The sequence below is a fragment of the Leptopilina boulardi genome, unplaced genomic scaffold (genome assembly GCF_019393585.1).
Source record: "Leptopilina boulardi isolate dan_hultmark-lab unplaced genomic scaffold, ZJU_Lbou_2.1 LbouV2_371, whole genome shotgun sequence".
NCBI classification, from domain to species: domain Eukaryota; kingdom Metazoa; phylum Arthropoda; class Insecta; order Hymenoptera; family Figitidae; genus Leptopilina; species Leptopilina boulardi.
The window spans coordinates 3,113,110-3,125,374 of record NW_026137942.1 but is presented as its reverse complement, the minus strand read 5'-3'; the positions used below and the strand labels follow the sequence as shown (position 1 = coordinate 3,125,374).

The 12,265-nt window shown below is 30.8% G+C and overlaps 1 protein-coding gene across 2 annotated transcripts; it reads left to right on the top strand.

Moving 5' to 3' along the window:
* The first annotated feature begins 1,221 nt into the window (after nucleotides 1-1,221).
* LOC127287566 (DNA-3-methyladenine glycosylase-like) lies at nucleotides 1,222-7,282 on the top strand. Of its 2 annotated transcripts, none has more exons than XM_051314567.1 (5): nucleotides 1,222-1,423; nucleotides 1,814-1,944; nucleotides 2,030-2,153; nucleotides 6,300-6,512; nucleotides 6,891-7,282. In XM_051314567.1, exons 2-5 carry the CDS (start codon nucleotides 1,825-1,827, stop codon nucleotides 7,247-7,249), a joined length of 816 nt encoding a protein of 271 aa, XP_051170524.1. In that variant the 5' UTR covers nucleotides 1,222-1,423; nucleotides 1,814-1,824; the 3' UTR covers nucleotides 7,250-7,282. The 2 variants fall into 2 exon arrangements, with proteins under 2 accessions (XP_051170524.1, XP_051170523.1); XM_051314566.1 differs by having other exon boundaries at nucleotides 1,228-1,451; nucleotides 6,891-7,278.
* Nucleotides 7,283-12,265: the final 4,983 nt, after the last annotated feature.

Below are 12,265 nucleotides of genomic sequence, written 5' to 3'. Positions count from 1 at the left end.
TTATTAATTTTTTCAATTTAATTGTGTTGATAAACGAACCGTTAGTTGAACTGTATGCATTTTAATTTTAAATTAAAGAGATGAAAAAGATGTAAAAAAGGTGTAAAAAGTCTCTCAACGTTAATTTTGAGGTGCAAGATTATATGAGCACTAATACGAAGAAGCTTTCAATGATAACTTTTTGGTTTAATTATAATTATAATTGTTGCGGATCTTAAATTCTATTTATGTGTTTTGATTTAACCCTAGAAGGAATAAGCGTAATATATAAGAACTTATTTATAAGTTTGAAATTATGTATAAAGCATTATATTTAATTTAAAACAAATTCTATACAGTAATGTTTATTTTTAGTAGGGAAGTCGGTTTTTAGTAGTATAAAGTTGGTTTCTTTCTATATTGCCTGGGGTCTTTAGACATACCAGTTATTCCTTTTAGGGTTAAATATGTTTTTTTACTTGTATTTTATTTCATAAACTGCAGTATTATTAATTAACTACATAAGTATGTTGAATGTGTCAGTAAAAAAAAATGTAAAGTCTTTCATTAAGCTGTAAGCATAATAATCGAGCGACATAAATTTGTGCGTTTATTTTTTTTTATTAATTTTTTCAATTTAATTGTGTCGATAAATAAACAGTTGAACTGTATACTTTTTAATTTTAAATTAAAAAGTAATTTATAATTAAATAGGGTTCCGAACCGAGTACGGAACTCTAAAAAGATCTGAAAAGTTTCTCAACGATAATTTTGTAGTTTAATTATGTTAATAATTGTTGAACTTTTTAAATTCTATTCATATGTTTAAGATTTAAATATGTTTTATTTTGTATTTTATTTTATAAATTGCAGTATTATTAATTAACTAAGTAATGTTGAATGCGAGAATACACGTTAAAATTTACATTTTACTGTTAAAATAAAATTATAAAAATTATATATATATATCTTTATTATGGAAATTTTCAATTTCTTATAGGTATATAGTGCAATTTTTTCTGCGTTATCACGAAATAATGAAAATTTACTGATTTCTGTAATTTTACAGAATTTGTCAGGAATTCTACATATAACCTAATAGTAAAACTATAAATCCCTGTAATTTTACGTTATTTCCGCAATAACGCTACTTTCGTAGTAGGTAATATTTGGTACTGCATTCAGAGTAGTAAAAGTACAGGAAAAATTTTTTACAGTGTATATTATTATTATTGATGATTATATTTTTCGCCTTAAAGATAAAAGTAAGGTTAGGCCAAAGACGTTATGTCGTCAGGGGACAATTTTGAAGTCATACACACGTATAATTGAGAAAGTAAGTGAAGTAGTTGAGAACCTTCATGGTTCATAGCACGTTGTCAAACAATCGAAGACATACCCTTAGTTGGATTGTTCGTTATTCTATAGATTCAACTTAAAAAAGGTACACTTTTATACCATTTGAACACTAGGTATGTATAAAAATACAAGCAACGAAAACAAACCTTCTATTCGTTATTTCGTGTTGATTTTAAATTAAAATTGTGCTCCTGAAATTAAAAAAAATAGAAATTGGAGAATATAGAATTAAGGTGTTTTTATACCTCCAGTATTTTGGTCAAGCAATCGGCTGGATTGAATTTTCACGGAGAATCACTGAATTTGATTGGCTCTAAAACTATTCCATTTTCACGGTGGGAATGGAATATTAGTTAGAGGCTATCAAATTCAGTGCTTGGATACAGCCGTGAAAATTCAATATAGCCGATTGCTTGACCAAAATACTGGAGGTATAAAAGCACCTTTAGTCTTTTTTAACTTTGTTTTGCTATAGAAGGAAGAATAATGATGAAAGCAACAAGATCTTCAGCCAGAATAAAAAGCACAAATTCAATCTCCAATGTTAATTGTAATGAAAAAAATTATACAAAAGAGACGGAACTTGAAAATAATAATCGAAAAAAGGTTATAAATTTCTAATAATCTTAAATGTTTCAATTACAAATGTTTTTCTTTTAAATTTTTGATATTATATTGTTCTTTTTTTTAGAATAAAAGTAGAGCAGTGAATTTTGTTTCTAATGTAGAAAACAATCAATCTCTAATGAATTGTCAAGAAATTGATCAAGTTTCAGATGTCCCTGTGGAAAAGAAATTAAACTTTAAAGATCTAAGTAAAAACTATATTTATACGTATATTTACTTCCGTCAAATTGGCTAATTTCGAGCAGTTAGGCTAAAATAATTTTAAACATATACCTAATTTTAATTTGTTAAAATCTTGCTAAAAAAATCACTCTAAATTTAAATTAATAAAGATTTTAACTTATTTAAATATTGATAAACAAATTTTATTGTAAATATTCAAAGAATATTTTTAGTTAGATTTATATCTCAAAAAAATTTGTCACAGAATTTAACGCTTTTTTAATTTTTCATGATTTGAGGGACTGATAGTAAAAACGGGTTAAAAAATCTCGGGAGCAAAAGAAAGTGAAAATAGTTTTTATCTGGAAAAATGAAACAAAATACGCGCTACGGTCAAGAATAAAATAAAAGTTTGTCAGGGCAAAAACGGGATAAGTCTTCATTAGGCGTAAAAATGACTTAGATATTTGTCCCATTTTTGCTCGCATACATATTTAATTCATTTTAGATTCCGTTTTAATTAACAATTGCTTTCTTCATGATAATAAAATTTTTAACTTATTTTCAATTATTGGATTAAAACAACTTATTAAAAAATTAATTAATAACTATAATATATAAAAAGATAACATTTTTAATATTTTCCTAAAGTTTAACCTCGTAAATAATTTCTAACGTTACAATATTGTCACTTGTTTTTTAGCCTATATAAATAACTTGTATACAAACGAAAAAAATTCGTTTTTAAAATTAAAATTATATTAAAAGACTTTCTTCCTTCATTGATAGAAAATTCTTTTATTAATAATTTGTTTTGCAAAAGTCAAAATATGAAATTTTAAATTTTAATTTAAACGACTTGCTGATGTCCTGGAGGACTGAAATTTTTTATGTACATTCAGAACTGACATCCGCACAATAATCCATGGTTATTTTTTACCTACAGAACCAGGTTGCCGATGATGGGTATACTTTAGGATCATTGCCGAGAATTTAGCTCGAATTTTTTTTAATGGTTTTGGCATTCATATTTGAGGTTTGAGAAAATATCCTTAACACTTAGACAACCAGGTCTCCGATAACGGGCATACCTGGAGATCATCTTGAAGGATTTAGGTAGAATTTTTCGTTAATTTTGAAAAATTTTTTATTTTAAACAAAAATACCAAGAGTGATCTTTATCTTAGTTATTAATTATATTCTAATTAAAAATTTTTTTTTTTATTTGTTTAAACAAATACAAAAAAAACATTTTTAACATTTGAGACTAGATGCATTGTATTTTTAGGACCTTAAACTATAAGAAACCATCATAAAAAAATTTAATTTTTGGTCGATAACACCGTTTTCTCAGACCCGGTCACATTTTCTCTTTTACCGTGGTAACAATTGAGTTGCCGGAAAGTAAAACCACACATAAAATTCTGACGGCCATGTTAATTCAATGGGAGTCAGAATTTTATGTGTGGTTTTACTTTCCGGCGACTCAATTGTGTTCTTTTACGCTCACAGCCGCTTGAAAGGCTGAAGATGAAGCCAATATTAATGTAGAAGGCCAATTATACGGTGCAAGCATCGCAGATTAACGTTGACTTCAAACGCAGTTTTCTCGAAATGACATTTTTCAAAACGGCGGGCAGTCTAGCTCGAACAGTTTTGTTCAGATTGACTTCGGTCAAAGTTTCTTTTGATCGTTATTTACTAATGCTTTAGAGTAGGTAGGATTCAGAAAAAATTTGAATTTTTGTTTTATATTAAATGGTCTAACCGTAATCTTGCCCACCGATTTACCCTGCAGAAAAACGAGACCAACTTTAACGGCATCTATAGTCAACAAATCGAAACTTTTTTTAAATATAAATATATTTTCGTAAACTTAAAAAGTTAACAAATAAAGTCCGCCTAAACTAAATTTTGTTTATTTTATTCCTGTGACTTAAAAAAATTCATGAAAAACAGGTTCAAAAGAGACCTCAAAGGTGTCACTCCCCCTTAATCAAAAAATGGTAAAATAATTCTGAGGATAGTAGACTTGCAGAATTAAAGGCCATATATAAATTTTTATTTAAAGTAAGTTAACAAAAAATAAATATCAAATTCGGAAAAGTTAAACAAATTTTTATTGTAGTTCAATATTTTTTTTCGGTGAAACATAGTTAATTCACTATCAGCCATTCATTTAATTTTTAGTAGAGTAGCATACTGTGTTGAATAATTGTTTTAAATAACTCATAAAATATTCTGATAATTTAAAACCAAAGTTAAGATTGTAATTATTTAAAAACCGCTCATGTGTTTGAAGTTATTCAATATGATCATATTACCTGCCAATACAGCAAAATATATTTTGTTGGATTTCGTATCATTATACCCTACTGAAAATTCTCATGTAGGATCTTATATAGGATCTTACATAAATTCATATATTAAAATCCACATAAAATCCTATGTGTCATGTAAGACACTATATAGCGACGCCTCCCGTTCATATAATGCTTATTGAAACTGCAATGCAATATAAGTCTTATTCAATTTTTTGTGCAATATAAGTCTTATTCAAATTTTCGTGCCATATAAGTCTTATTGAAAGTTCAGTGCTATATAATTCTTATTCAATACAATTATTGTATTGCACGGAAACTTGAATAAGAATTATATAGCACTGAACTTTCAATAAGACTTATATGGCACAAAAATTTGAATAAGACTTATATTGCATTGCAGTTTCAATAAGCATTATATGAACGGGAGGCGTCGATAGGATCTTATGAAAAATCATATAGGAAATTGAGACATGATTTGAAGTGGGATTCGATGTAAATTCTTATAAACGTATTCTTAAGTAATAAATTATGTAAATTCCTATGTGAATAAATCCTACAATTTTTTCTGGTCCCATTTTTTCCTTCAATTTCTTATGTCAATTTCCTTCGTGTTTCCTCATTAAAAAACATACTAAAATTTATTGCTCAATCATTAACCAGAAATTTTCCTATATCAAATCATACATCAAATCTTTTTTCAATTCTTGAATAAAAAATTATTACAAAAAATCTGACATGAAATCATATTAAAAATCCTCACATGGGATCATGTATATGATTGATTTGAACATAAGAAATCATATAGGATTTCATGTAGATTCTGAAATATCTATATCTAAGATTTCACATAGAATTATATAACGGAAACAATATAGGATTTCATATAGAAATTTTCAGTTGGCAGACGGCAGTTTATAAAAATTAAAAAAATTAAAAATCAAATAATATTACTGCAATTCATCTGAAAAGAAAAAAAATTGTGATTTGCAATACACTTTTTGAGTAAGAGTCTCAGCTTTTATAGTATTCAAGACTGATCTCAACCGCGAGAAAAGAATTATCACCATCTGGCGGCGTAAGAGTGGAACTATGATGATCTACATCTATATTGGAATTTCCCATATAATTTCCTATATAATTTCCTACATAAGTTCTCATATAATTTCCGACTTGGTATCTTACATGGACAAATAAAACTGTGAAATCCACACAAGACATTCCACATAAATTCCTATATGATTAATTCTTACATTAGATCCTATGTAGGATCCTATATAGGATTTTGTGTAGGATCCTATATAAGATCATACACAAGATTTTACATAAAATCCTATATAGGATCTCATGTAAGAATTCATCACACAGGAATATATATAAAAATCCATGTAAAATCTTATGTATGATCTTATATAAGATCCTAGGATCTCATGTAAGAATTAATCATATGATTAATTTGATATAGGAAAATTTCTGGTTAAGGATTGAGTAATGAATTTTAGCTTTTAGTTTTTTAATGAGGAAACACGAAGGAAATTGACATAAGAAATTGAAGGAAAAAATGGGACCAGAAAAAATTGTAGGATTTATTCACATAGGAATTTATATAATTTATTACTTAAGAATACGTTTATAAGAATTTACATCGAATCCCACTTCAAATCATGTCTCAATTTCCTATATGATTTTTCATAAGATCCTATATAGTTTCTTATATGACACATAGGATTTTATGTGGATTTTAATATATGAATTTATGTAAGATCCTATATAAGATCCTACATGAGAATTTTCAGTAGGGTACAGTATACTCTTATATCATAATATTTAATTGAATTTTTATCTTTATAGGACAAGAATTATTAGTTGCTAATGCAAATCCTACTCAGAAACAAAATGAAGATACACCTAAAGAAATCTTCAGAAATCTGAATATAATGAGAACGGAATTGAGACAGCTAGAAGATCCTCCTGTGTCAAAATCGGAGAAAGATTTAATGTCAGCTAGACTTGATTTTTCTTTTTTCAATAAACCATGTGAAGAATTGGCACTAAGTCTGTTAGGTAAAAACACAAAGAAAAATGGAAAACAAAAATAAAGTAACTTTTACGACTTCCAAAGTACATAAATCCTAAACTGTTCGGAATTCCTACGCTTTTCTGGCAATTTTCACTTTGGAAATAGTAAAAAATACTATTTCCGGAGTTAAACATTAACTTGGCGCTGATAATTGAATGCTAGTTTCAGCATCATAACTTAACTATTTTATTTTTTCTATTTTCAGCGCAAAAGTTGCCAGAGATGCACAGAAGTTCTGCGGACAGTTTAAGTTTTACTTTGTAAATAATAAAAGTTATTTTATATTTTTTTCCATGTGACAACATGTAGTGCATAAAACAAGGACATGTACATTTTAAATAATATTGTTTTGAAAATTTTAGGTAAAATTTTCGTTCGTCAATTGGAAGATGGAACAGTTTTAAAAGGTCGAATTGTGGAAACTGAAAGTTACATTGGAACTGTAGACAAAGCATCACAAACTTATGATTATCGAATATCTGCAACAAATTTACCTTTATATATGCCACCAGGAACTATTTATATTTATTCTACTTATGGAATGTATCATTGCATCAACATTTCTAGTCAACCCAGGTGCGAATTGTCGGTCGGCCCATGGTCGGGCCGACCATGTGCATGGTCGGCCCACCTCGGGCAGCCAGAGGTCGGGCCAACTAGCGAATTGATAACGTCGGCCGACCTATGGTCGACTAAGTTGGACCGACTATGGGTACCATAGTCGGGCCGACCAAGGCTGCCCTAGTTGGGCCGACCATCCTTGCCGACGGTCGGCAGCCATAGTCGGGCCGACCATGGCAGCCATAGTTGGGCCAACCTTGGCTGCCGACCATCCAACTTGACGGTCGGCAGCCATAGTCGGCCCGACTAAGGCAGCCGAGGTCGGCCCAACTATGGCTGCCATGGTCGGCCCGACTATGGCTGCCGACCGTCGGCTATGATAGTCGGCCCAACTATGGCAGCCTTGGTCGGCCCGACTATGGCTGCCGATGGTCGGGCCAACTAGCGAATTGATAACGTCGGCCGACCTATGGTCGACTAAGTCGGGCCAACTATGGGTACCATAGTTGGGCCGACCTTGGCTGCCGACCATCCAACTTGACGGTCGGCAGCCATAGTCGGCCCGACTATGGCTGCCATGGTTGGGCCAACCTTGGCAGCTAAAATTTTGCCGACCATAAACATTAAAATATAAAAATTTGTTATACAAATAACATATATTAGTAATCATTTTAAATTCATTATACATTTATTTTATATACTTAAACACTAAACGCAATCGTAAACATACATATATACAAATTAAAATTTTTAACGCTCGCAGGGATCGAACTCGCAACCTAACGCACCGCAGTCTAATACGCTAACCACTACACTACGCAATGACATATGAGTCACGGAGAAAAATAAATGTTATAAGCTACAGCTTGAAAAAAATTAAAGTTAGTAATTCAAAATAATAAATTAATCACATATAACCTTTTTTCTTTTTAAATTAATCAATTACAAGTAAATTAACAAAAACATTTTACATTTGTCAATGGTAGGAGAGAAATTTACTTTATGATGGTCGGCCCAACTATGGCAGCCAAGGTTGGACCGACCTTGGCTGCCAAGGTCGTACCGACCATTGTCCCCCATGGTCGGCCCAACTATGGCAGCCAAGGTTGGCCCAACTATGGCTGCCAAGGTTGTGCCAACCATTTTCCCCTTAGTCGGCCCAACTGTGGCTGCCATAGTTGGACCGACTATGGGGAAGAATGGTCGGCCCAACTATGGCAGCCACAGTTGGGCCAACCATGGCTGCCAAGGTTGTGCCGACCATTACCCCCATGGTCGGCCCAACTATGGCAGCCATGGTTGGCCCAACTGTGGCTGCCATAGTTGGACCGACCATTACCCCCCCTGGTCGGCCCAACTATGGCAGCCAAGGTTGGCCCAACTATGGCTGCCAAGGTTGTGCCGACCATAATCCCCCATAGTCGGCCCAACTATGGCTGCAATGGTCGGCCCAACTGTGACTGCCGACGTCGGCAGCCATAGTCGGCCCAACTTTGGGTGCAAATATTTACCATGGTCGGCCCAACTCTGGCTGCCGACCGGTCGGCAGCCAGAGTTGGGCCGACCATGGGCCGACGAACCAACTCTGGCGGCCGACCGAAATTCGCACCTGGGAAGGTGAAATTTCATATTTATATACAAGTTTTAAAATTTTATTGATTGCATAAAATATTTACTTTTCAAACTCTATTTTTTACCTGTGTAGCGAGGCAAAACTCTTTCTGATAAATTTATATTTTTCCCTAAGGGGTAATAAAGTATAGTTATTAAAAACTTTAGTAGGGGAGAGGGCCCCAAGATGGACATAGTTTTGATTTTGTGCTTTAGAATGAAAGTACAATAAATAAGGTATTCTTTGGCCATAAAGAATTATTTTTTAATTTGTAAACAAACATTTTTTAAAGAATTTTTTCAAATTGTTATAAATTTCGATTTGAAAAAAGTGGCTCCAAGATGGACACCTTCATAAAATGCATTTAAATAAAAATAAAATATCAAGTAAGGATTTTTAAACCAATTTTCTGTTTCTTTATTATATTTTTTAAACGTTAAGAAATAAATAATATTGTAAGAAAATTAATTTTCACAAGAATAATTTAATTAAATTAATTTATTTAATTTATCCAATCTAATTTATTTAATTTATAATTTATTTAATAAGAGATTAGTTACTTTATAATTAATTAAAAGATATTAACAATAAATCCAGCTCTAAGCTGAATTGTCTGAGTCACAATTCGGACCTTCGTACCAGGGTCTGCAGATTTTGGCGCACTTTAAGTGCAATTCTCTCTGACAGTTATGGTACGCAATCATATTCTCTATTGATAACAACACAATTTTGAAGTAAAAAAGAAAAAATTTCAATTATGAGGCTTAGAGCATTATTAAGAAACTGTAACATTGAAAATAAATAAAATTATGAAATTAAGGTGTAATGTCTATCTTAGGGCAGCCAGACTGTCCATCTTAGGACCAATGACCCCACTTTTTTTGGCGCAAATAAAAATTATTTACACAGTTTCAACCGAATCGTTTTAGATTTAGAATACCATTATACGATAAATAAATGAGCACGGTGAGCTTCGTTTTGGTTCAACCTAAACTGCATGACCCTTCTCAGGTTTTTTTTTATATCAGTTCGGTGATGCCTCACGATCATTTTAAGACGAAAATTAAAATAATCGTTGGAGGGAAACTCAAATTATATTGATTTTTAAATTTTTTTTCTAGGTTATTGAAGATATTTTCATTAAAATACCGTTTGGTAAAATACTTATTGCTTCAAAAGCTACAATTTAACATAAAAATAGATTATATATAATAATTAAACCATTTTGATACATAGAATTAAGATATTTTTAAACGACTATTTTTAAACATTTTCTTAATTCTATGTATCAAAATGGTTTAATTATTATATATAATCTATTTTTATGTTAAATTGTAGCTTTTGAAGCAATAAGTATTTTACCAAACGGTATTTTAATGAAAATATCTTCAATAACCTAGAAAAAAAATTTAAAAATCAATATAATTTGAGTTTCCCTCCAACGATTATTTTAATTTTCGTCTTAAAATGATCGTGAGGCATCACCGAACTGATATAAAAAAAAACCTGAGAAGGGTCATGCAGTTTAGGTTGAACCTAAACGAAGCTCACCGTGTAAGGTTATTACGATATGCACCTATTCAAAATCAAAAATATAGATAATTTTACCAACTGAAATAAAAACTGTTACAAAACTATTTACAACTAAAAATCCACGTGATATGTGTTACAGGAAGAAAAGTAATGCTTTTCGATCCGTGTTTATATAAAAAGCTTTATCTAAACAAACCAAATCAGTAAAAAAAATCACGAGGCGATATGGGCAAATCCACGAAACTCTTGACTTTTGTGATTCTCGAGTCGAACACTTAAAAATCTGAAATATTTTTAATTAAAATTTTGGGTATCATTTTTTTTGTTAAATTATATACAAAGGAACATTTATGTACAGTATTAGAAGAAAATATTTATTTGACAATTAGTTTTATAAGTTAAAAAGTGAAAAAATGCTTAAATTTCATTTGAATTTCTTGTAAAAGTTTATATTCTTAACGTTTTTATTATTGCAGCGTGTAAAATATCACTTCAGCTACTATGGAAATATCTAACAGACATATTTTGTCAAAAAATTTTCACTATCCTATTAGTGTGCCACCACTAAAACTAAAAATACGAAGGTTTGATTGAGTGAAAGCACTTTTTAAAAAAATTCAATTGAACGTCTTCTTATGAAAATATCTATTACGGCGTTAAATAAAAATAAAAGTTCAATGCATTTTTTAAAAGGTGATGAAAAAACAAAAATTTTAAGACCTTTCTTAATGATGTTCTAATTGTATTCCTGTGGCAACAATTTAAAGATGATAATAAAAATCGTGATTTCATTTAAATTTATACATTTTTGAAAGGCACAACTGCATTTTTGCTTTAAACAGGTCAATCTAAGGTGTGATCGAAACATTTTCATACATATATTTGAACACAAAAACGCCGCTTAAGGATTTTGAGTGAAATAAATTTTATTAAGTTAAGAATATGCTGAAAACACTTTTTTGGAGTCTTTACCCCCTCTTTTCTCAAAATCCTGACGTGCTAAGCAAATTTGGGTGCCAGAATCGTGTTCAGAGGACTAAAATACTTTGGAAACCACTCCGATATCAAAAATAAAAAAAGTTGAATTTTTCAATTTTATATGTAATTTATTAACATTAAAGAGTTTAAAGAGTTAAACATTGACGGCGTGAGCTAAAAATGAATCACGCATATGAATTTGTAGTGCTAAAATGTACTTAAACGTGCATACAAAGTGACATCAATGTGACTGCAAATTAAAAAAAGAATTTTTTTTTTCTTAAAAGTTAAAAGTTTCGTGGATTTTTTTTCCTTATATACTTATACGAAAATTTTATATCAAATTTCCATCTTGGGGCCCTCTACCCTAATTAATTTATAAATATATGAAAATTACGAAATTGAAGAATTCGACTTTATCAGCAAAGTGACATCTATTAGATGTCATTAAAACTCCTTGGTTCAGAGTTAGGTGTTTCATGTGATAATTATATCGATATGATTTGTCGACAAATAATTATCAATTTTTGAATTAATTTTGATCTGAAAAAATAAGCTGCGTGCTCGAGTACACTGTGCATCTGTGAGGACTCGAACCTCCTTAGTTGCTGCCTAACGCGGGACTTCTGCCGACTAATGCACCATACCAACACAGCCTGAACGACCAAGCTTCTTATATTCTCAGATCAAGCCCATAACTAGTCAAGAGCTATAGTTAATGTTAGATATATTTTATATAGAAATACTATATTTATCGCTGATTAAGAATTTTTGAAAATTACGAAATTGAAGAATTCGACTTTATCAGCAAAGTGACATCTATTAGATGTCATTAAAACTCCTTGGTTCAGAGTTAGGTTTTTCATGTGATAATTATATCGATATGATTTGTCGACAAATAATTATCAATTTTTGAATTAATTTTGATCTGAAAAAATAAGCTGCGTGCTCGAGTACACTGTGCATCTCCCTGTTGAAAATTCCTATGTGAGAACACATATGGGATCCCATCCAGGATCTCTTGTGAGTTCTTATGTGGGTTCCCATACAGGT

Excerpts from the sequence above, each read along its gene's own strand:
- LOC127287566 (XM_051314567.1), top strand. The coding sequence starts at position 1,825 with ATGATGAAAGCAACAAGATCTTCAGCCAGAATAAAAAGCACAAATTCA. Across the intron at positions 1,945-2,029 it reads AAAATAATAATCGAAAAAAG|AATAAAAGTAGAGCAGTGAA; the intron begins GTTATAAATTTC and ends TCTTTTTTTTAG. Across the intron at positions 6,513-6,890 it reads ATTGGCACTAAGTCTGTTAG|GTAAAATTTTCGTTCGTCAA; the intron begins GTAAAAACACAA and ends TGAAAATTTTAG.